This window comes from Microcebus murinus, chromosome 25 (genome assembly GCF_040939455.1).
Source record: "Microcebus murinus isolate Inina chromosome 25, M.murinus_Inina_mat1.0, whole genome shotgun sequence".
NCBI classification, from domain to species: Eukaryota; Metazoa; Chordata; class Mammalia; order Primates; family Cheirogaleidae; genus Microcebus; species Microcebus murinus.
This window is the reverse complement of record NC_134128.1, coordinates 14,780,377-14,805,926: the sequence shown is the minus strand read 5'-3', so window position 1 is coordinate 14,805,926 and position 25,550 is coordinate 14,780,377. Positions and strand designations below refer to the sequence as shown.

The following is a 25,550-nucleotide window of genomic DNA, read 5'->3' as shown; positions in this document are numbered from 1 at the left end:
GGAGACCATTCTCCTAAGTGAAGGCTTTCAAGAATGGAAAAGCAAACACCACGTGTCATGCATTCGCTATTAAACTGGAACTAACCGATGAGCACACACGTGCACAGAGGGAAGTAAATCTCAGTGGAAATAAAGCACGGAGGAGGAGGAGGGGATGGGTCAAAACCTACCTCCGGGTGACGGGCACACTTATAACCCTGACGATACATAGAACCAAAAACATTTGTATCCCTGCAATGTTTGGAAATTAAAAAAAAGTAATCCATCGGCAGTGGAAATAAAGAGTAGCATGAAGTTACAGAAAATGGAAGTGGGCTGCAAAATTAAAACTACAGAGTCGCGCCTGCAAAGGGTAATTATTACGAGGTAACTCATGATCAGTAGGTTCTAGTGCAAAGACAGTTGCCTGCCCTCAAAGTCAAGGGACATGAAGACATGATAACCACACGCATGTGGAATATGACACCACAAAAGGAAGACTCAGGGAAACTCAGTAAGTTTAAAGCTGCGGTCCCCAACCAGGCCGCACAGCGGGAGGTGAGCAGCGGTGGGGTGAGGGAGCAAAGCTTCATCTGTATTTACAGCTGCTCCCCAAACGCTAAGACAGCCCCCCAACCCCCGTCTTCCATGAAACAGATCCCTGGTGCCAACAAGTCAGGGGACCACTTGCAAAGGCAAGTATTTCAGTCATCCTAAGATCAGTAGGATGTGTCCCCTCCACAGGCACACGGATGAGTAGTGGACGTTTGCTGTCACTTTGTTGCCTACCATGTAACCCCCTCCTGCTAACTGCTCCCTGATTTTGCTTTCTTCTATTTTGTCTGGTGTTAACCTTTTTGCTCTGGGTGCGACACTGGCCATTCAGAGCATTCAATTCGACGGTCACACTGATGAATTCTAAGACGAACCAGGGATCCCGCCAGAGCCAATGGTCTACACCAATGGTCTTGGGTACTTTTGCTTGAGCTGACGAGAAAGGTGTATATTCTCTTTTCCTGCTAGAACTGGAGCTGTGACACAAGGCTTATCGTGTTGGACATCCCCACGAATGAGAATCTGCCGAAGGGCAAGCCAACACTGAGAAAAGTAGCATGAGGGGACATGGTCCTGATGACCTCTTTTGAACCCTATGGTCTATGGTCCCTTGAACTTTCAGGTCACATAAGCCGATAAACTCCCATCTTTATTTAAAAAGAAAAAAGAATGCAATGGGAAATAATACGACAATTTTCAAGGCCTGACCAGGTGTCTACAGGGACCTGCCCCCTTTCATTGTCACTATTGTCTCAGGAAGGTACCGAGGGTTTCTTTTGTCCCTTCCTACTACACCCAGGCTCTCCCCGTGGGTTTTCATCTTCGATTTGTGATCACATCAATCTCTACCCCTTTCTTCCAGATATTATGAATACTTGAAAAGAAACCATACACAGTGTTTAGAATTCTCCATCTAGTTAAAAATGTGGTTTTGGCTATTTAAAAAGAGAAGCACCACTCACTGGCAATCACCTTGAATCTTAACCTCTGGGCCACGGGAAATACTGCAACTCTGATAGAGATGGGGTTCTGTAGCACCCACCCGCTCCCGGCCAGATGGGTGGGCAGCGGGAAGTGAGGGGCTTGCGGGGAATGCGCCTGCCTCCCCACCTGCGGCCCCAGACCCCCTGCGGAGTCAGCCCTGCTAAGTCTGAGCTCTGGGCTTCTAAGCCGGAAGAGGAAGACCTACCATCCTCAAGAACAAGTGCATCTGAGAGGGAGCTGTCTTCACTGGCGATGTTTCCATCTGAGAAAGACAAAAAAGCAAACGTCTGTGAGTCTAGCACATTCCTTCAAACAAAGCCCTGTCTGTAAAAAACAGTGTGCTCACCACTCCCTCCTGTTCTTCCCTTTCTAATCAGAAAGAAGCCATGAGATACAATAAAAATGCTGTCGGGCATTTCCTTTGACAGCCCCTGGGCTGGGCCGTGAGCTCATCCTCCCCGCCCGACTTCTCGGAGTGCCCCGGTTTTTGTGTTTCTGTGTTCTTGTTCCGTAGGATCCTGCAGAGCAGCGTGGCTTCACATCCGATATAAAGGCTGCCCTGGTCTAGTTAAGCTGCATCATTGTCCCAGCACAAACTTAGGGCATGTACCGACGAAACCAAAGGAAGCAAACTGCTATTTATTCTACAAATGGCGAAACCAGGGAAGGGAACTTAGCTTTGCTCATGCGGCAATAAATGCCTTCTCAATAAACTTCATAAGCCATTAGTAGAGAAAACAAGTGTGCTAAATACAGACTCCATCTCTCCGAAGCTTATTTTTATAGACACCATTCAATTAACCAGAACACACCCAAGAAGGAGACATTAAATAATCCTCCCAGTTTCACCACTGGGGAAACCGAGGCACACCTAGGGAAGATGTATACACACATCAAGGGAAGAGTGGTTTCTGCAAGGTGGTTGTTCTGCTCTTACGGCAAAGTGAACAAAGATCCCAAGTCCTCAGATTGCAAGTTTAGTGTTTTATCGCTTCAAACAAAATGCCATGCTAAGGAACTAGCAAGAACCTTAATCGCTCCTCTAGTTCAAGTGGGCCCCTGGATGTTTCTGCAGAGCTCGGAACCCCCAAATGCCATTGGGGTGGCAGGGAGAGGTCTTCAACAGGGCGTAAGAGAAGGGCTGGCTGGCGGGCTCCGTTAGGAAGTAGGGAAAAGTTGCACGGTCTTGGCCAAGGATAACAGGGTGAAACAGGGAAACATGGTTATTCCAAATTTCCTACAGCAAACGAATTTTTAAAAGTCTCTCTCTTTTTAACTAGGAATTCACTCTATTCCTATTGCTTGATGAACTGAGAACCTTGACTCTGGCATTGTGGAACCTCCCGCATATTGTTGCTTCCCTAGTAAATGTCAACACATTTAGGTTGCAGATATATATATTAATATCATTGTGGTCAGACAGACATGACATCGACTTGACCATTTTAACCATTTTAAAGCGTGTGGGTCCATTGCATGAAGAACATTCACAATGTTCTGCAACCATCCATCTTCTGCTTGGATGACAGGTGCATTTCCCCAGACGGAAGGCCTGTACCCATTAAGCAATCCCCCCTCATTCCCCACTGGCCCTAGCTCCTGGTCACCGCTATTCCACTTCCTGTTTTCCTAGAGCAAAAGTATCTGAGACATGCACACCCTAGGAAAGCGTACTTGACGTGGGTTTTCAAGAATTCGCTGACTTAGAGAAAAAGGATTCCAACAGTTTGGGGGACTTGATGTTTGTTGGTGGATTTAGGGGCATTCCCCTCTAAAGTTTACCAAATAGAGGAGTTCAGCCAAACTTCTAACTCCTGACCAGAGCTCAGGGCTCTCTGGACAATGACACAGGGATGGTCCTTCCGGTCCTCCCAAGCCTAGGCTCTTGGGACAGGAGGCCCCTGGAAACGGAGTCAGACTGGGGGTTGTCGGGGAGGTGCGGGCCTGCAGGGCTTGCTTGAGGAGGAGGAGGGGCGTGTCACTGCTGCTGCGTACCCCAGCCACCCACCTCCTCCCAGACTTAGGTGGGGGCACTCATGTCCCCGAGCAGGTCAGAGTCTGGGCTAGCCCAGTCACCTTGGCTCAGCTCAGAGTAAAGGCTGAGAAGAGTGTCACCTCGTCACCGTGGCTTCCCCAGGAGGCAGTCCCCAGGGAGAATGCCGGTTCCATGTGTGCAGTCGCTTTCATCCGGGCATCTGAGTGTGCGTGTTTGCCCTCATGTGCTAACAGACGGCAAACTAAGGCACAGAGCGGTTAAGTATCCACTCAGCTCATGCAAGGACCACGCGTGGGACCTGGCGTCTGGTTCCCTGAGGCCCGGGTCGGGGGCGGGGACGGGGTGTGGGCCGCCCGCACGGCACTGACCGTCTATGATCAGCGAAGCCCTCTGCGTGGGTTTCTTCCCGGACTTGATGCGGTTCTCGTTGATTGCATTTTCAATCTCCTGCAGCTTCTTCAGTGCATTCAGGTAAGAGGTTTTCCTTTGTTTCTTCAGTTTCTTGCTGACATTGGGGTCGCTGGCCAGGCGGCGGGCGGCCTCGGTGATCTGGGACTGGATGGCGAACTCTCGCTCCAGGCGTTCCAGCTCGGCTTCCTGTGGGAGGGACAGTCGCAGCAGACGTCACCGGGGATGCTGAGCAGGGGACAGGGGACACCCATCCTCCCCTCCCTCAAGCCCCCTGCGTAAGGTGAGCCCGGCTCCTTGGGAGACACGTGCACCAGGAAGCCAAGAGTCCCAGTGCCTGACCCCAACCCTGCCTGACCCCACCCCGCCGTAGTAAGAGACTGGCCCCACCCCTCAGGTCTCTGCCCGCCGCTGGCCCGGACACAGCCACTGTCAGGACTCTGGGCTCCCGTCACTTTTGGAGACAAGGGTTGTTCTGTACACTGGCGCCACCACTGAGCAGCGTCCTGGGGTCACCTGTCCCTGGCAAGGTTCATCAAGACAAACCAAAGCCACCTTGGACCTTCAGAGCCCCGTTGGTTGTCATTTTCTTTCCATTTCAGGCCTAGGACATGGCATTATTTTTAGAGTCGTCTTTCTGTCATGCCTCTCTGTGGGTTTGCCGACAGGGAGCCCACACACGTACATCTAACCCACACGTCCTCTGAGTCACACACGTTGTGCCTCTCGTGTTGGGACATGTCCCCACTCACCCGTGTCTTTCAGAAGCTCTTTTTGCATGCTCTAGCTGCGCTGCTAACACCTGCCCGTTCGTGGACGCCCTGCTCGGGCTCCGCCAGGGCCCCCATGGGCACGGATGGTGGGGGGGGGTGGAGCCAGTTCCCCCTAGCTCCCTGGACGAGTGTCCCCTCCTTCTCCTGCGGCCCCTCCCACCTGTACCCCCCTCCCTTTGGCCAGGACTTGCCGATGAACGAGTTTCTCCTTAAACAGACTCTGGGGCCTGGGGAGAGCGAAGCTGTGGCTGTCAGAAAATGCCTGGGGGACCCAGAGGGTGACACCCCGATAGAGCATGTCTGCTCTCTGCCGACCACACGCCCTGCTGCAGATGTGTGCGCACCAGCTCAAGCGTGTGTGTGCGAGGATATGGGGGTGAGTGCAGAATCCCCCAAAGTGTCAGCTAGTCTGTTTTTCTATTTCCTCTCTTGCCTAGTGAAACCCCTGTAGTCAAAGCCAGCTGTCCATAGCAGCCTGTAAGGTTATGATTTGGAGCAGAGAGCTGCAGGCTGGCTCCTCGTGCAGGGCCCAGAGGCTGGGGATTGCCAGGGAGCTTGGAGGAGATGCAGACTCTCTGTCTCACCCCACACCTAATAACCCCACGACACATGCATCAGCAGTTTCTCCAAACGCCGGCGAGCAAGGCCAGGAGACCACAGATCTCGCCCAAGGAGATTCACGGTCACAGGAGCTGCCCTAACCAGGCAGGGGAGGTGCCCACGTCTGCTGGAATCAGATCTCCCCGGCTAGTGGGCACACGTTCTGAGCCTGATTTCATTTACTTTTTTTTTGAGACAGAGTCTCACTTTGTTGCCCAGGCTAGAGTGAGTGCCGTGGCGTCAGCCTCGCTCACAGCAACCTCCAACTCCTGGGCTCAGGCGATCCTCCTGCCTCAGCCTCTCGAGTAGCTGGGACTACAGGCATGCGCCACCATGCTCGGCTAATTTTTTTCTATATATATTAGTTGGCCAATTAATTTCTTTCTACTTTTATAGTAGAGACGGGGTCTTGCTCTTGGTCAGGCTGGTTTCGAACTCCTGACCTTGAGCAATCCACCTGTCTCAGCCTCCCAGAGTCCTAGGATTACAGGCGTGAGCCACTTCGCCCGGCCTTCATTTACTTTTGAGCACGTTAAGTCTCAAGGGAGCAGGGACCAGGAGTAAGAGGAAAAAGTGAAGGTTAATCAGAACCACTTAAGAGATAATAAACTCCTTCCCAGTCCTTCGGATGCCGGCCGCGTTGGTCCTCCCGGGAGGGAGGGGAATGTCGAAATGGACTCGCGCCCGGTGTCTCGAAACAGGCGAGTCACCCGGGGACAAAGGCTGCTCTGTGAGGACCCCGCCAGGCAGCTGCTCGTGGGCCGTTACGACAGCGCTGAGCCCAGACACTGACTCAGAGTCTCGCGGGAGCCCGGGCCGAATTCTCACCGCTTGCTCTAAGACACGTGCAGGGGCGAGCGCCCCGCGTGTGCACAGGCTGCCTGCCGGGAGAGCGAGGGTGCGGGGCGCACCTCGAGGGGCAGCAGCAGCGCCCAGGCAGGCCGCTCTCTTCCTTCCGGGAGGAACTCTCTGGAACACCCGCTGCTTCTGTGCGGGCTCCTTTTTATGAACTTAGGAGAGACTAAGACACGCAGGGATAGGTGAGGGAACACGGACACACGTGGAATTCCCGGGGAACTGAAGTCCTCCTTTACTGAAGAGTGCCAAAGGTGCAGTGACACTCTGGGAAGATCAGCGGGGGCCCGAGGGGGACACTCACTAAAAGTGGGGTTGCTTTTTAAAGTGCCAGGTGTCTGCCCAGCAAGGGAAGCTGAAGTTCCTGATGATCAGCTGCATTTGAGGAATACCCGGCCACGTAGATTTCTCAGTCCTGCCCTCCCGCACCCCCACGCACAGCCGCTGCACCCCTCCCCGGCTCCGCAGACAGCTAATGTGGGTGAGCACCGCGCAGGCGCTAAGTCCCGAGTCCGTGTTTTGCATAGACTGGCTTCCTTTCACCCTAGTGACAACCCCCACGAGTTAGGGCTATGAGCTTCCTTTTACAGAAGACGAAAACTGCCTGATGGAGCTTTAATTCTGGAGGAAGCACGCTGGTGTGTCCACCAGCGTTCCCGGGACCTGTGACCGCAGATCTCAGGAGATCCAACGCTTAGCTTGGCCCCGGGCACCTGGGTCCCCCTCTGAATTCACCGGCACACTGTCCCTACCAACCCTACGGCAGGTGTTCCGTGAGAACGTCAGTTTCTCTCGATCTCTCTCTTAAAAGACTAAAAATGCGCTGTATTCCCTTGTCCGCTGCCTTTGAGTCCTGACCTGTTAAGCCCTCTGTTCACGAGCATGTTAATTAGTAACCGTATTGAGAATAAATGTGGGAAGACACTTCCTGGACGTGACCCTGAGGCCTGCAGTTATTACCTGGCTTTTACCATCTCTTGGTCTGAGGCTGGACACTCATTAACCTGCCAGGGACTCAAGTTCTTACTGTCCCCTCCCCCTCCAAGTGTGAACTCTCCAGCCCCAACCCCACCAGCGTTCAGTCCAAAGAGGATGCAAGTGGCTCCTCCAAACACAGACGGCCCAGGTGTGTTGCTCCTATTTTTGCCGGGATCTGAGCAGCCGCTGAGGTCCTGACCACGCAGGGCAGGCCCTACACATCCATCCCCAGCCAGGGGACAAGGGACTCTTTGCACCTATAGTTTTGTTGCACAGACCAGGCATTAGGCTTGGCTCTGAATAACCCAGGGCTGGGAGGCTGTTCAAAAGACAAATATTCATGAGCGCCACTGGAATGTTCTCCCCCAGCTCCACTCAGCCGCCTGCGTGAGGCCCACAGCATCAGACAAGCAACTTCCACGGGAACCCGAGTGCCTGCTAATGCGAGCGAACTAGTCCCACCCAGGGGAACCACGCACCGACCAGCGGGCTCGCTCAAGAAAAGGTCAAAGGGAACCTCGTGGCATTGGGCAGAAATGAGGACATCATTACAGAAAGCCCGGAAGCCCTAACAAATGGGAAAAACGAGGATAAGGCGGGAGAGCCCGGCAGCAGAAGGAAGGACCCACCTCTCCTTTGGGCAGGATTTTCTGCTCATCCAGCTTGAAGGCCGTGCCTATTCTTCTCCGAACGATGGGCGGCTCCTCCCCTGGATCCAGGGGATATTCGACAGGCAGTTTGCCCGTGAGCTCCTGCATCCGGGAGAGAGTATTCAGACCACACATCAGACTGGGGCACATGCTTGTTTCCTTGCATGCACACGCGTGTGCACGCACGCACACACACCCCCCAATGCGCAGACTCAATGCCTAGATCAGAAACACGGAGCACTAACCCTAAATAAGAGTTCATGGAATGAAATGTCATTTCTCTAAAGATGTTTGAGAGTAGTCCTTTCTTTAGAGATGTACTTTCAAATGTAAACGTCTTCTCAGTAAAATTGTCATTGGCTTTCATTATAAACCTGAATTTCACTCACCCATCTGTTAATCTAACAGGTGTCCTTCCTGTGTGCCTGCTCTCTGCCAAGGGAGTCACCCCACCAGTGGGGACCACGGTCGACACGAATTCTCGTGTCTCCCCGGCTCCAAACCCTGTGTCCTTCCCACAGCATCGAACATTCCCCTCCAGTATCTAGGTTTGCCATTTCTCTCAAATGAGCTTCTTTTTCTTCCTTTCTTTTCTTTTTCTTTTTTTTTTTTTTTTTTTTTTGAGACAGAGTCTCACTCTGTTGCCCGGGCTAGAGTGCCGTGGTGTCAGCTTAGCTCACAGCAACCTCAAACTCCTGGGCTCAAGCGATCCTCCTGCCTCAGCCTCCCGAGTAGCTGGGACTACAAGCATGTACCACCATGCCCGGCTAATTTTTTCTATATATTTTTAGTTGGCCAATTAATTTCCTTCTAGTTTTAGTAGAGATGGGGTCTTGCTCTGGCTCAGGCTGGTTTCGAACTCCTGACCTTGAGCAATCCACTCGCTTTGGCCTCCCAGAGTGCTAGGATTACAGGCGTGAGCCACCGTGCCTGACCTCAAATGAATTTAAGAGGAGTGGTAGCTAGATGGCAAATTCCAGAAAAGTGCATTAATACATAATTTAGAAACTGAACATGGGTAGTAATTCTTCCATCCTGGCTAGTCACTATGGGAATGGGCTGCAATGAAAAGACACTGAACTATATACAAAATAAGAGTTTTAGCGGACAACTGAAAATATAATCCGTATTGTTGACAAGGCCACTGAAAAAATCTATTGTGTATCTGGGGTTCAAGAAATCTAATTACTGTGGGGACAAGAATAGTGAATTTAGATCCCAGGCAAAAGCTGGGCCATTGTGTTCTGAAATGCTTACATTAGGGAATGAAAAGTCCACGGGGTCATTTCCCAGCGATCTGAACACAGAAGGGAAGAGGCCCGGGAGAGCAGGAAGGGGTGCGTGTGCACGTGCTCACAGTCTGCGTGTGCACGTACATTAGCACACACGCACACCCGTGCATGGCAGCGGGGGAGGAAGGATCAGTTACTCGCCCATAATTTGGGTTTTCCCAATTATGGCTCTGGGGAAGGATTTGGGATTAGAATCAGGCTCTCTACGAATGCATTATATTTGGGCTGAATAAAGATCAGGTTTGAGTTAGCAGCTAACAGTCGGCGTGAAGGCCAGGCAGCCAGTGCAAGAAGTCACTTCGAGAGACCAGAGAAGTCTGGGGGACCCACTGTGTGTCTCCAATGGCAACGTGGGCACTTCCAGCAAAGCCCAGCTCTGGGTTCCTAGCCCCAAGATCAAGGCAGATGCTGTACAGAGACTCAAGGGTTACTCCGACACGGAAGAGGCCAGAAGTTTCTTCCTGGGAACATCCATCGGCCGTACAGAGAGCTTTTGTTGGGGCAGCCCAGTCCTGAGTGTCCAGCTGGCGAGACAACCCAAATTCTGGGAGAGGGACTCTGATCCCTCTTTCCCACTGCCGTGTGCTGAGTGCACAGGTATGCGTGAGTTTGCGTGCCCGTGTGTGTGTGCGCATGCGTGTGCAGACTGTGAGCACGCATGCGTACACACTCCTCCCTGCTCTCCCGGGCCTCTTCCCTTCTGCGTTCACATCACTGGGAAATGACCCTGTGGACTTTTTATTCCCTAACGTAAGCATTTTAGAGCACAATGGCCAACTCTCTGAGTGTGCAATGCTCTGCAATTATCCTCCTTGGCTTTTTTCTTTCTTTTCTAAAAAAATGTGGTTCAAATGTCTCCAAAGTAGTTATGTGTTTAGTCGGCAACTTTTTTTTTTTTTTTAATCTGCTTTCCTAAACATCTGTGTATTTATTTAACACAACCTATTGCGGGTTTTATACTGTCAGGACTTTATATTATTATTTTTTTACCTAGAGACTTATAAAGAGGAGAGAAAAGTTCTTAAAATTCTGCTAGATTTATTACTCTCCAGTGTCTGTGGTTTTAAAATATAGTTTAAAAATGAGGGGACTGGTTTTCCCCCATCTGCATGAAGGTATATGAGTCGAGGTCTTGATTCTCCAGATATTTAATCTGGTTTCATATGTAACTGGAGCTGCATGGCGAAGAAGTCATTTAACGCTGTGTAGTTGGGGTGCTCGGTTTGGTGCCTCTAGATTCTGCCAAACGCTCTCACCCTACCTTGTTCTGGCAGCTGCCTTCCCAACAAACAGCTTCTGGATATGAGCTGAGCGGAGAAATGTGCGTGAACAGCACACAGTTGGCAAGAAGACTGCCACCATTCACTGCAGGGAAATCCATAGTAAGGCGGGAATGACATTGAACAAGCACAGGGAAGTCACCCTGCGCCTGACTTCTTGCCGGGCTATTTCTTCCACTGAAGTCGCATTTTCTGCTGTCAACATTATAAGAAGTGGGAGCTTTGTTTTCCTTGTCTTGCATTTATTTTTCAGAGAGACGGTGGAGACTTTTTAGAATGCATGCTGATCTTGCCCTGACATGTTTCTTACGTTTCCTAATGTGGATTCCCTGCCGGGGTCAGGAGGGACGTTTCCTTTATTAAAAACAAAACAAGGCTTTACAAATTATTAAAGGCAGGCACCAAAACCCGCATTTTCCCAATCCTTCCAGCATGGTCTTTATAAAAACGTGGCTAATACTAACAGTATCACATAGCACATTTCCCAGCTAGGACAATGGGCTTTCCTGAGAGTTCCAATGGATTTGTGCTAATGTGGTTCTGCTTTGAGAGCAGGCTCCGGTTTAAATCAATCCAGACCATAATTAAGCCAAGTTGAAATGTAATGTGATCTCAGTCTATGGCCCTCCTTTCATTCTTCCTGCTGCAAGGCATTATTTGGGGGAGGGGAATACGTCTCTTCCACTTGGTTTGGGAAGTGCTTCGTACCTCCCATCGTAACCTGTCTACCAACAGAGATCTTTGCAATGTTACACAGAACGAGATCTCTCCTGGGAGAGCACCCCTCCGCGATGCCCATGTGCAAGTGTACACACACACACACACACACACACACACACACACACACACACACAGAGTAATGCATGCCACATTTCAAACATGAAGTCTCCAAACATTGCTATCAAAGAGTCAAGGAAGAAACAGACGAAGGTGGAAATGGACATTTAAATAAATATAAACAAGAGCCTGCAGCAACCTCTATGAAACTAGCAGAGACACACAGCCCCTAGGAAGCATTCCTTTGCATACAATTTAAAAACATCACTGGGCTAAGAGTTTATTTTAAACAATAGTAAACGAGTGAAGCAAACACCAGATCGAGAGGTTTAAAGGGAACTGTGCATCTATTGAAACCCTGGACCGCCAGTGCTCCTCAACATGATGTCCAAAAGCCAAATTTGAAACATCCTTAAGAGAAACAAAAGCTGCAGCAACAATAAACTCAGGCACAAAAAGTCTTGGGAAGGTGGTGGCCAGCCGTCATATTCGACAGGGTACCAACACATGCGGAAATGCTTTATAAGCTATGGTGCGCTATATGAGCACAAGGGACTGTTATTAAGACTTGTCACTTGGCCTCTAGAGGGGTCCTATTTAGGATCTGGCCAGCAGCAGCTTTAACTGGTTGTCATGGTGTTTCATCAACGTCCCCTCATTCGGATAAGGCGTATTACAGAGGTGTGGATGTTTCTCTTTATCAAGCGTCCTCAAACTTTTTAAACAGGGGGCCAGTCCACTGTCCCTCGGGCTGTTGGAGAGTGCGGTGCACATTCCACACATGCGCACTGCCGGCCCGGGACAAGTCGGCTGCAAAGCAGGACAGGCAGCGGCGGCAAAAACACCTGGTGGGCCGGACAAATGTGCTCGGCGGGCCGCATGTGGCCCTCGGGCTGTGGTTTGAGGATCCCTGCTCTTTATCAACCCCGCCCTTTGCCCTTTGTGAATAATTTGTGGTCAGTGATGTCTCGGACAACCCAGATTCCCACAGGACGAGGAACGAACCACTCACCGCTTCCCGGAGACAGAGTTTCTTGAGCTCTTCCAGCCTCTGACGCAGCGTTTCCTCCAGAGCTTCCTGCCTGGATCTCAGGGCAGCCAGCATGTCTTTCTTGGCCGACTGGGAGCTGTCTGATTCCTGAGACCCTGTCAAATAAACAGCGGGGTTACCAAGGCCAGCCGGCGGGGGACACACATCTGGCCCACTAATGAATTTCACCGGAGCCCACGCCGTGGACATGGGATTTAACCTCGGGAACCAAGGGAGTGTGAAATAAAACAGGTGCTCAGAGTTCCAAGTGTGAAGAGCAAATTCCAGAGCTGCATGGAATTTACAGCTAGTCGGAAGGACTGGCAGGGAAATGGACACTCCTGACAATAAAGTTTATCTTTCTTGATCATCTTAAGATAGGCCACATACCTGTTTTCATTTCACTAGGAAATTTTAACAGACTTTATATACAACGTGGGGGGAAATGAAGTTCATGCTAGTATCATTTTAATATGCATTTTTAATTTTCTTTTGTCCATTTAAAAATGCTTTTTGCTTAGTGCAAAGATAACGTAAACTTTGAAAATGTAGACAGTTATAAAAATAGTCCATAAACTAATCACCTACAAATAAACCACTGCTGTGCATTTTCTTTTGACCTTTATTAAGGTCACATATATTTTAAAAGCACATATATTTAAAAAAGAAAATTAGAATTTTATTATGTTTTTTAACTTCATATTGTATCACAAATTCCCTCCTAATAAAAGTTATTCACATTTTTACATGCTTTCCTGGATAAAATATCTGCATGACAATTCAAATAGCAGAGTGCTAGATAGAAAACCTTTGTAGAAGGCAAACTATGAACCAAACAAAAGGAAAATAAACTGAAATGCCAACGGGAGGAGTTTAGGTTAGTCCAAAAGAATAATTTCTGGGCTGCAATGTTTGGATTCTGAAATAGGTTTCCTGCAGTGAAGCCATTACAGTTTTTCTACCTTGATGGGTTAGAAAAGGTGCCTTGGCCTCCCTGGAAAAGGAAAAGCTGATTATTACTTTTCTTTCCATGCTCATGGTGAGCAGAAGTATTAGAAACGGACAAATGTTATTAAGTGTGCATTCAAGAGGCTCACAACACGCCAGCCACTGACGCAGCATCAAACGACCTCACATACCTACAGAGATTAATCTAATTAAAGATGTGCAAGGTCTCTACCGTGAAAATTTTCACTCTGCTGAGAAAAATTAAAGACCTCAATAGAGAGAGATACCGTCTGTGGTCATGGATTGGAAGATTGATGTGGTAAAGACGTCCATTCTCTATGAATTAAACACTACAATCAATGCAATCCCAGCAGGATTTTTTTTTTTGGGGGGGGGAAGGTAATAGGAATTGCATTTCCATATGAAATAACTGAATTTCTGGACAATTCAGTAAATGGGGATTAGAGAATAATACAATTAAAATTCCCAGAGTCAATGGTTCTGTTTCTTCCGATGGTAAAGGAGGCGTCTTAGAATCAATCCTAAGGCTTGAAAGAACTTCTATGCCTTTAGATCAGAGAGCTCTGTGATCCCCAAGTTGTTCCCACAAACATACTATTCTACTCTTTTATTTAAAGTCTCTGAGTAGGAAACCCTGTATTCGCCCAATTACCATGTATCAAGGCTCTTGTAACCCTAATAATCAAGAACTCTCAGTGTCCTAAGTACATTTGGACTCTGACTCGGGCTTTGTTCTTTCCTTCCCCCACCCTATTTGAGCTCAAAATAGAGGATATATTTACCACCGTAGAAATATTCTATCTTCACGCTGCCACAGCAGTTAATAAATATTAGTTTGAATGAGCAAACAAACATTTTCAGTCATAAACTTGAATGCTCTAATTAAGTTGTACCTCCTCTTGGTAAATCTAGTACGCGTAAGTGGTTCCTTTATAGACCCTACATTGCAAGCTTTGAATCATGTTTGTAGCTCTTTCCTGGATTTTAACATGCTTCCGTTGCAGGTTTCCAAATTCAATAGTAAAACTCAAACGAAAGCTTGATCCTTGCTGAGAGACTCCATGACCTCATGGCTCACATATACTAAATCTACACGGCGTCATATTCATGCAACACGCTGCTGAATATTTTTGCAGGCTCCCCTTTCTGAAATGGTTCAGGTTTTCCCCCTCCAAAAGTCAATTATGTTGGGTTTATCAGTACTAAATTATCCCCAGTCTCTGTCCGTCCAATGCAACATGGCCAAATCATTTTGAATCTCAATCTGATTCTCTTAGTAATAGTCACCCATCACATTTGAAGACACAGGAAAATTTAATGAGGTCCTCTCTGTTTCATCAAAGAATTAATAAGAATGTAAAACAATACTGGAAGGAAGTCAGATTTCAGATTTAAAAAACAGGCCTGGGGAACTCGGGTCCAAGAAGATTAAAGGATTTTCTAGCTCAAGTGAAAAATTCATTGTTTTCCCTTTCACCCTCACCTAACCTCTGCATAGGAAATGATGATTTATTACATCAAATCTAAGAATTAATTGTGCTTAAGAATGGCAACAATCACAACAATATTAAACTCAGAGAGGTAAAGCGCACGGGTTTTTGGATGATCGGGTTTCCAGTTATGGGATTAGTTAAGAACTGGCCTTGAGTTATAGGGCTCATAAATGCTACCTAAATTATTATGATTTATAATAATTAGCCTACACCAAACCCACATAAGACAGGCAGGAAAGTCTCGGCAGGCGGGATGGGTGCAGAGCCCCTCTCTGCGTCTGGCACCACGAATGCTGGCTGGCTCTGTGTCACGCCTGTAGCCTGGCAGTCACTCGAGGAGGAAGATGGTGCCTGGGTTCAAAGTTAAACTCCTGCAAAGTCATTTAGCCAGCCTGGCCTGGCCACGCAGATTTCCATGTGCTAACGGTCAGAGGACAGCGAAGTAGAAGGTCAAACAGATCTGGGTTTGAAGAAGCCTAAACCATTCAGTACGTATGCGACCTGCCCTCCTTGATTCACGGTAAAGACTAAATGACACAAAGCATGCACAGCACTCAGCAGCGCGCCTGGAATAAATAGGTAAACCCTCAGCCTAGGGCAGATTTAGCACCAGTGCGCATGTGCACGCATGCGCACGCGCACACACCCCCCCTTGTGGAATCAGAATGAGAAATCATTGGAAGTACCTCCTCGCTGTGGCTCAAGGTGGGTATTGGTCAAAGAAAGGAACTTGTCTGTGCAATGCAGTGTAAGACTTGAGCTCCAAAGCTCACCCTTAGAAAAATGCGATACAGGTCTAGGCAGTATTTTCAAACTGCATTTATTGAGACCCTGGTTTTGCAGATATGCCTTTGGGGCAGCTGTGGGTGAAGGTGAGGATGGGGTTAAGGAGATTCTGTGGGTTTGGGTGGCCTCCACGCCCCACTCCTCAAGCCAGAGCAGCTCCGCATTAACCTGTTTCATGGGTCATGCTGCATTGAAAAGGGGCTCCCATTGCCTGTTTTCCCACTGTTCTCAGGCAGGGCTCTGAGTTCTCACAGAGCTCATGTGATTGGAGGCTGTGGGTTGTCACCTGCAATGAGGCAAACGTGGCCATCGAGAGGCGAAGTGGCCGAGTGCCCAGTGACACGGGTGCCCAGGGACATCCCACAGGAGGAAGCTCAAAAGGATGCCCTCCAGGCACCCCCCTGAACGGGCTGGTTGGCTCTACAAGGGAAGGAGCAAAGAGGCCACAAGCTAGCGAGAAATCAGGAGGCAGGGGCTGTTCACTCTGTGGCTGGTCATTTGAGTCCTCTCACGTGGTAGAATGACTCCAGGAAGAAACAGAAGCAGGTTAGAGACTCAGGCCTCAGGTCCATGGGCATCTCATAAACTAAAGGTTCCCGAGCATATAGAAAGTGATTCTAGACCCAGACATAGTTTTGAATCAGCACCTAGACTTGGAGAATGGAACGGAAGCTCTTGGTTCCCATAACGGGTCCATTTCTAATTATTAGAACACACACATGCCTTTGCACATGCAAGACCTCTCCAAGGTTGTGAGTTTAGCCCCTTAGTAATTATAAAAGGGTTTAAATCTGCTATTCTGGGAGGGCAGTGACTCACAGAAAAGACCAGTGGCTTTTCATCACGTGTCTGCTATTAAATGGACTAAGGCCTCGAGTCTCTAACCTCACGGCCCCATCTATAAAGTGACTGATTGACCAACCTCCAAAGATGCCTCCAAACTTGGAGAAAAGATTCTTTGATAAACAACTTCCTCAGGCAGTTCCTTCTTGCGGCTAGCAGTCACTTTTGCAATTTTTACAGAAGGAACCTTATACACGGTACAGTCCCCCCTTCTTTTTCACCATCCCAACCTCTAGGAAAGACAAGCCTTCTGGCAGCTCTGTTCTCATTCCAGTTACGGCCGCAGCCTCCCTTGGCTTGGAACGGCGTGTCTAATTATCAGCCAGTGCCTAAAGGATTCAGCTCTTCCTCTTGTCAACAGACCAAAGCAAACATTAGTAAGCCTGAATGCTAAATAGAGCTTAATCTGAGCTGGCTTTGGGATTAATGAAGCAGAAAGATGGATGGAACCTCTTTACTATGCCTAGAAGAGGGAGATTTCTAAATTTATGGATCGAAAAGGCAGTAATCAAGTGCTACGTGGAAAGGGCTGCCCAAGTATAATGAGTTGGCACAGGAGACAAAGGAAAAACAGAGGTGTGATTTCAGTATTTTTGAAAGATACACATAACATTTGAATACTTTCTTGGGGGGTGTAAATTTTCGAGCAACACCTAAGTTTATAAGGAAGAATGTTCTGAATATTCTTTGGAAAACACAAACTGGCACTGTACCTAAAGCAGAGGTCTACAGTCTAGTGGTTCCGAGTGAACGGGGCCTGGGTGTGTGTGGTGGCATTGCCACTTACCAGATGCAGGGACTTGGGAAGGTGATGGAACCTAAGTCTCAGTTTCCTCCCCTACAAAATGGGAATGAAAACAGGACTTTTTTCAAAAGTTGGGAGAATTAGAAGACATAATGCTTAGAAGATGAGCTCAGAAAACATCAAGTGCTATATGAATACTAGTTCTTTTTATTAAAAAAAAAAGTGTCCCCAGCCTTTTTTGGGAATTGGCACTCCAATTCCAGAGAGCCTCCCACTGGAAAAGAGGAAGCGCAGTTAACGAACAAGTAAGGAAACTCGGAACACCAGTCGGGGCACCACCGCGACCCTATCAATCCAGGAAGCTCGGGAAGAGGAGAGAAAGAAAATGAACTTTGAGCACAACTCCAAAGCAGGGGCTTCCTACATGCTACACTTCATTCATTCCTTGCAGAAACCTCATCCTCGTTTTCATGGAAGAGGTCACAGGGGCAAGGGAGGCAGACCCGAGATGCCACCGGGGCTCTGTTTGGTCTGTGTTGTCCCTTGAATGGAAACTCCACCAGCATAGGAGCCTCCCGTCATGGTCACGGCTGGGCTGCCATACTGCACGCTGCGTAGAATATGCAATCCCTTCGCCTTCCAAGTCTGGGCTCTTTCCACGGTGCTGCACGGATTGAAAACGCAGGTGAAGGGAGAAGGAGACAGGGCCAAGGGCCCCTTCAGATCTGCCAGTGACAAGAGACTCTCTGGAGTCCCCTTCCATGTGCAAGGGGGTGTGGGGGCGACAGGCACAGCAGACATGCTCCAGCCATGACAAAGTGCCCACCAGGAGGCGGCAGGAGATAGTCAGGCCACGAGAATGGGAGAGGAAGTAGCCGCTATAGAAGACAGAAGCCAGCTCGCTGGCGTCTACTGGGTAATCGACCCGGGTTGCTGCCAGCCACCTCTAGTGGGTGTTTCTTTCTCTCTGAGGTTAAGACTCCCTCTGACTTACTGCCGGGAAGACAGGGTGTCAGATCAGTTGTCTAGCATAGACCCTTCCTCCCAGCTATTGCTCAGTAAAATACCTGTTTGAATATTAGATTGAAAATAGGATCTTTTTGGCTACTTCACAATCACGTTTCAATCCTAATGCAAAAGATTTCATTGCAATAGGACACTCATCGCTTGGCCGGGGGGTGGGGGGCGGGGAGAGAGCTGACTATAAAGAAAAGACAGAGAAAGATGGAGTGATTCATCCGAAAGTGAGGAAGTTATTTCTAGGGGGCGCTTGGCAATCTGTTCAGTGAGCTTCCCGACACGACAGACGTTGGAGGAGACGCTGCCCCTTGCCTCTCTGTGGGTTTTCCCGTTTTCCAGCCGGGGAAGCCCAGACTCCAGGCCTGCGGGCAGCTGGGCGTGGAGGGGCCCACGTGGGGGTGGCGGTGGCAGCAGTGGCAACAGCGGCTCCCCCGCTTCCCCTGGCCAGCAAACACGTGGGAGGACACCCTCCCCTTCAGCTGCAGTGGAGAATTTGCTCCAATCGTTCAAGAGACCCCGGCGACTCAGCACCGGATGTGAGCGCATCCTGCCGGGGGAGGAGGGGGACATTGTCGGGGACCGTGCATGGCTCATGTGCCTTCACACAGAGGGACAGTGACGACCAGCTCACTGATTTCAGAGGACAGAAGGGTGCTTTCCTCTCTGGGAGGAGGGGGAAATTCAAAACCAACAGTGCTCCAAAGAAAGAAAGAAATCTGTTGTCCTAGAAGGAAGGAAATGACAATCTACTTAGGACTTTAGGGAACAAAATAAATTAACAAGATGAAGAAGGCATATTCCCAGTAGATCTGTAAAAGCTGTAAAAAAAAGTTTTGGCAGACGCTCCACGAATAAATATGGGGAAAAAAGGTTTGAACTCCTCTTTATGATGAAAAGATGTTTATTTCCTTGACAAATCCTCAGTGATGAATTCCTTACCTAAAAGGCGTCCTAGGGGACCATGGGAACGAATGCCACATTGCAGACTGCGGGGATAAGCGGGTCACCTCTGGGGACCGTCTCAGAGGATGAAACGTGATTTTTAAGGTAAAAAATGCATGCTTGGAAAACTTTTCATCAGGCTTAGAAATTTTAGAAATAAAATAGTGAACCTCAGAGAGTACTGACATGGAAGCTCTTTGAAAGCAAACACCTTTTGATGGTGGCAGGGGTCTCTGGGATAACTTTACTTCCTGGCTCCGGTCCATGGCTCAGTGGCACTTGGTGACCAGTAGGAATGTAATTTGAGAGAGTGAGTGAGAGAGAGAGGAGGAGGAGGAATGCAGGGAGAAGGAAGGAGAGAGGCGGGGGGAGAGGGAGTAAAAAGAAAATCGAACAATTAAAAAATTATCTGGCAAAATATTTAGTTGCAACTGTTGTCTGTAACTCTTACGGTTTCCATTTCATAGACTATAAAAGGAGGCAGCTGATCTTTCTGGCTCTAGGATTGTTACCCTGTTGCAATACCGAGGTTTGGAGATGGATTGTGTATTTCAAGGACATTTATTCTCCGTTCCAGCCAAGGGGTCCTGGCCCAGAGAGGGCTGCGCTCGCTAGCTGGGGACAGAGAAATGCCCATGGGAGGTGGCAGGGCTAGCTCTTTTTCAGCGTTTAAAACTTCCACATTGGAAAATGTGTTCATTTAGATAACACATCGTCATCGTACCTCGGGTCTCTCTTAGTAGGCAAATATCCCTTTACTAGCAACACCTTAGCACATAAAAATAGCGTGTAAATGACTTTATTAGGTTATTTTTCCAAAAGAAGAGCGGAAAGGGATAACCCTTCTGTCTCCTCCTCGGTTTTCACTCAGGCCAGTCCTGCTCAAACAAGTCCAGAAACATCCATTCCACACAAGGAGATTTCGCAGCCCTCCCTCGCTGGGCGCTGGGTCCAGCATAAACAAACCCTGGCGGGACCTGCCCCCTTTGGCAGTGCCTGCTGGGCTGCCGTGCCCACTGGCAGGGTGGGGGCGGTGATGACCAAAATTAAGGCCCCTGAGATCCTGCTCGCCGTTGGTCCTAAAAGGAGAGGCACCGGGCCAGAGACCTTTAAAAGGACGGAGAGGAGAGAGGAAGCAGAGGGAGGCGGGGCGTAGAGGAAGAAATAGGGACAAAACCCAAAAACCATCGTGTGATTTACACCTGCGCGGGCCAGTGAATCTCCAGCCCAATACGGCTGCGACCACAAAGCTGGCACCGGCTATCAGATCCCCGCCCTGCGCGGAGAGATGGCAGATAGCCGGCACCCGCATTGTTGCGTTAGTTATTAATAAACGTCCCCACAATGGGAGGAAGTGCCAGCCCTGAGAGAATGGGAGCACGCGAGCCACCGAGGAACGAACGTGCTCGGACCCCAGGCCGCGCCTTTAGCACGACCTGTTTTGTCCCAGAATGGGAAGTGACGGAGCCAAGAGGACAAGGGCGGACTGCAGGTTTGGTTTGATTTTTGTTATTTATTTATTTATTTTTTTTAAGGCAAAGATCTAGCACCAGATTCTTCGCAATCCTGATCGCACTGAAGATGACTCAACAGCTGCCTGGTTATTAAACACACGGCCAAATCCCCACTTGAAAACACAACAGGTCCTTTAGTTGGGTAGAGAATGGGCAGCTTGCGCCTCTATACTTGCACTCGAGCAGCCAACAGTGCGCTCATCGTTCCATTTAAGAAACGGCGCACGGTGACATGTTTTGTTTGGGTGGTTCACGCAACAAGCCACACGGCCCTACGGAACATGGAGCATTTCCTAAGCAGTGCTGTGCTATTTTCTTTAAACAGCCTGAGAGCAAAACAACATTTCCCTCGGCCCCTAACACCCACCGAAATCAATTGTCCTGCGATGGCAAATTCCTGAAACAGTGCTTCCGACACATCTTAGACTCTCGCACTTCTAGACAAGCGAAGCAAAGGCCACGTGCCTTCAGCTACAATGACAAACGCCGTCGTGGGTTTTGCTGTCGATTTTACTGCCTTTTTTCCCTCCCTTCCCATCTTTTCTGGGATTTCAAGTAATGGGCAAAAGGAACGGAGGGATCAACCCTTTAAAGTTCCCACAAAATAGATTTGGATTTTTTTTTTTTTTGTTTTAACCCTGAAAACATCCTAAGCAAATGGCGTGAATGCATGGTTGTCTTCTCAAACCCTATCTGAACCTCCTGAAAAGCTGTTGCCTGAAGCACTTGTGAGCAAAAGCAATTGGACAGAGGCAGCTACAGACGGGGAGGGAACAGTGAGTCCCTCTCACAGGACAGCGTGAATAAAATGTGCCCTGTCCACTGGAGCAGCCAACTGCCAGATTTGCAGAGCCCTCTGCAAACAGATTTAGGACGGGGGTTCCAGACCCTTGCTCAGATCTGAACGCCAGTCAGGAGGTGACAATCTGATGGCTTTTATTCCAACACGGGCTGAGGGCTTTGACTCAGATAGTCCGATACCCACGTCTCAGAGTCCCCACAAGGACACAGGGCTACGGGTTGCCCAGGGGACAGCTCTGTGTGTCACTGCTGCAGGACTCAGCGTGTCCTGGCCCCAAGCCTTAAAAAATCATTTTGACCTTTTCTTTTGGAAATGTTAGCCCATGGCCCAGAGCTTTGGAAAGTATGGATTTCTGACTGTTTTAAGAGACATCAATGACATTTCTTCATTTCTTTAGCATCTCGAGGCCTCAGATACCAAATACTAGACTTTGGTAATAATCTTAGAGGTCATTGTGCGCCCTTACACAGGAAAATCACTTGCAAAGTTACTAATAGCTCGGACGTATTTTATCTCTGTTTTAGCATCAATGAACAGTATATGCAAACTCTGAGCAGAGAGGGGCTGTACGTTTTAAAATGCTGTGTATAGTAGCTAGCAGAGTTTGGGAGCTAGAAAGAACGTTACCACCACAGAAATATTGTTACAAGGCTCAGAGGCACGACGATCTGGCACAGAAAAAGGCTGAAGGGTGACAAAAGATGACAAGGATCAATGCTATCAGAGGAGCCTGCTCTGACACGATTAACCTTTAAAGGCCTCAGGCCAGCAAGACGAAGGGCCACAGAGCAACTTGAGGGACAATGTTGGTGGCAGGTCACAGGAGAGCTCTTCGCAAGGCGCAAGACACCACAACGCTCTGGGAACATAAAAGATTCTTAAAGTGCAGCTCGTGCAGGAGTCTATTATTCATCAACATTTAATTTTGATGCCTGGGCACTGAGCGCCTGCAGGGTGTCACGCACTGAGAATTTTCAAACGGTGACCCGTTTCTCCAAATGCTCTTAAGATATATTTATATTAGACACCATCTCATGAGGAGGTGAAAGAGAAGAAAAGAGTTGACCAAATTGGACACTGGTTTATACTTAGCAGATTTTCTGAACGACAGTTAGAATACACGGTCTGGCAGGTGCAATCGGCAGAGTGTTAAAAATCAGGGCTGTTCTGGAAAAGCAAGCCTGGGGGCTTGTCCTCGTGTGTCCTAGCCTCACATTTGAGTCAAGAGGACGGGAGGACAGGGGTGGGAGACTGGCCAGCTGCCTTGATTCGCAGGCCCAGCGCTAGAGTCCCCCAGTGTGGGGGACGTGGCGTCAGTCCCTTCCAGGGGGGACTGCCACGGGCCTTGCCCAGATGAAGGCTTCCTCCTCCCAGGACAAGGGACAACAGCGGCGGTCGTCAACAGTCTTAGCGGAAGGGAGGACAAGCTCTGTGGAGCCCAGAAATGCCCTTTGTCCAACTGATGGGATGTCCTGTCTCTCCCGAGTCACGGGAGGCGGGTGTGGGGCGTCCCTGAGGAGCCGTGACCTTGGCATGGAAGGGCGAGTGTTTCAGGCTCGAACTTGCAGGGCTGGGAGAGTCGGCCGTGCTCTCTGGCTTAGTCACCAGGCCTCCTCGGCCCGTGTTCCTTCTTGCTCAGCCGTACAGCAGCAGAGAGGGCTGACGGCAGCAGAGCCACCCTGCAAGTGGCCTTTGCTGCTTCCATCAGCTCCTGAACACCTTAGCCTGGGGCCCCATTGCTGAATTTTCAAACTCTTGAAAATCACTTTGATATCTTGGGATATAGATGCTTATATGTTAGGTGTAGGGGTCGGTTCAGCCAGAAGATTTTCTTGTGATTTTTCTTCTAGCCCATATGATTGATCATCAATGTCAACGTGTGGGAAAGAAGAGAGATGTATTGCTTCCTAGTCTTTTTTTTTTTTTTTTTTTTGAGACAGAGTCTCACTGTTGCCACGACTACAGTGCCGTGGCGTCAGCCTAGCTCACAGCAACCTCAAACTCCTGGGCTCAAAGCGATCCTCCTGCCTCAGCCTCCCGAGTAGCTGGGACTACAGGCATGCATGCACCACCATGCCTGGTGGTGCATATAATTTTTTCTATATATTTTTAGTTGTCCAGCTAATTTGTTTCTATTTTTTTTTTTTTTTTAGTAGAGACAGGGTCTCACTCTTGCTCAGGCTGGTCTCGAACTCCTGAGCTCAAATAATCCTCCCGCCTCGGCCTCCCGGAGTGCTAGGATTAACAGGCATGAGCCATCGCGCCCGGCCGTATTGCTTTCTAGTCTTAAAGATGGATTTCATTTCTGACGGGTATGTGATGTCAGTTTCATCAGGGGAGGCTGGGACTCTGGTCCATAAACTCATCTGCAGCTGCCGGTAGGATATTGCCTGGGTCCCCCGGAGGCTGCCAGATATGGGGGCCCATGCGGATGGACCAGGATACAGGCTTAATTAACCCTTTGCACTCGCTTGCTTTTTTCTCGATTCCTTTATTCAACTCAGGATTTAATTTTTTAAATACCCCAGATTTTACAAAGTGCAGCAGTAGAATACAAAACTGGAGTTTCTTTTCATACAAACTTATTTGGATTTTTTTTATATTTCAAATTATTGATACATTCTAAGAGTCATTTTAATCTCTCTAATTTTTCATGGTGTGATATTTTTTGAAACATTCACCCACATGAAGACCTGGTTCACATGTTTCGCAAATACAAATCGTCTCTCTTCTTCCTCCTCTGATTTTTCTGTTCGAACAAACAACACAATCTTTGTGTTTTTTGTTAGGGTGAGGTGTGATTATATGGAGCTTCCCATCTAAACATTGCTCTAAGATAGTGGATAATAATCCACCCCTGGAAGTTAGTGTACCATCTCCGCATTTACATTTTACTTGTCCTTTCATGCTAATGAAAACAAGAAAAGACACTGGAAAAATAGACAAAAATCCCCCTTTGCCCCTCGAGAGGTGAAACTACGTGTCGAGTGTGGACCGACATACGAGCTGCTACCAATGCTGACCGTGTCGAGTCACACTCGACACCCGAGTACAAAGGCAGTGGGACTATCTGGGTTCTGTGACCCTGAGCCACACCCCCACCTGAAGCTGCCACCTCTTCTTTAGCCAGAGGAGTGGCTCTCAAAGCCACAGCCAGGTCCCTGGACCAGCGGCATCAGTGTCGCTCAGGGACTGGTTAGAGATGCACATTCTAGGGTTCGCCCCAGGCCTGTAGAACCAGAGACTCGGAGGGGACAGCCCAGCAACCTGCGTTTGAACACCTCCTCTGAGTGGCTTGACGCACACCCAAGCCTGAGAACCACTGGGCCTGGAGAACCCAAGTTGGAGAACCAAGCTTTGGTTCTCCGTGACATGGAGAACAGCAGGTGGCCGGAGTGAGAAACTATCGCATGTGGTGTCTAAAAAGACAACTAAGGTGCTGGTTTCGGCCCTGCCCTTATTCATTCAGCAGGGGAGACTGGGAGTGGCTGTACTTTGAGGCAGGGGGTCTTAGGTTTTGAATTTCATCCTTTTTGATACAGGAAGACAACATTCTCCGCAGCCTTCACTGCACACTCCCAAGCCCCATAAAGAATGAGGATTGGGCCCATTTTTTTGGTGGGGGGAGCAAACATTCTGGAAGAATCCAAGGCAGGGAGGGGTGGAGAGCAGACCCTACAGTGACCTCGCAGAGGCAGATCCAGGTTTTATGGGACCCCCAGAGCTTTTATCATTTTGGTGGCTGTATTTAAGAAAAACGATACAAAAGGTATTGCATTTGCAGATTTTACAAAAACACATGACCACGTGAACATGCTGCTAGGGCCCTCACGGTGAACACAGGCCTGGACTTACGCTCCACCCACCCACCCCCAGTGAACCACCCACCTCCCAGTCCAGGAAAGGCATCTGCCCTCTCCCTGGTCCTTTAAACTTCTTCCTGACTATGACCGGACACCAGCCCAGAAGCCAACTTTAGCTCCTCTTCCTTGCCTGTCTCTCCCTCTTTTACTACTTGCTGCTGTTTGCAGCCACTATATAGAGTTATGCAAATTACCCTGGAAGGTGAGGTAGGTAGGCAGGTGAGGTAGGGAGGTGAGGTAGGGTAGACACTTCTTGCCTTATTTGCTTCCCTGAGAGTAAGGTTGCCCAGCTCCCAAATCAACGTGGCTTTTCCCCTGTTGCACTTTTCTAACATTTTCAAACCACGGCCACCTCCCTCTCCTCCCATCCCTGCTCAAACCTGCTCCCTCTTCCTGCCATTTCGGGGAATGGCACC

At 49.0% G+C, this 25,550-nt stretch overlaps 1 protein-coding gene across 9 annotated transcripts in view; it reads right to left on the bottom strand.

The window, feature by feature from the left end:
* FRMD4A (FERM domain containing 4A) overlaps nt 1-25,550 on the bottom strand; it is a 551,472-nt gene that overhangs the window by 15,749 nt on the left and 510,173 nt on the right. For all 9 annotated transcript variants that reach the window (XM_020284197.2, XM_020284196.2, XM_020284200.2 and 6 more), the window contains 4 exons: nt 12,140-12,273; nt 7,758-7,880; nt 3,883-4,111; nt 1,724-1,780 (listed from right to left, as the gene is read on the bottom strand). In XM_020284197.2, coding sequence (XP_020139786.2) covers nt 1,724-1,780; nt 3,883-4,111; nt 7,758-7,880; nt 12,140-12,273 — 543 coding nt within the window. The remainder of the gene's footprint in view (nt 1-1,723; nt 1,781-3,882; nt 4,112-7,757; nt 7,881-12,139; nt 12,274-25,550) is intronic.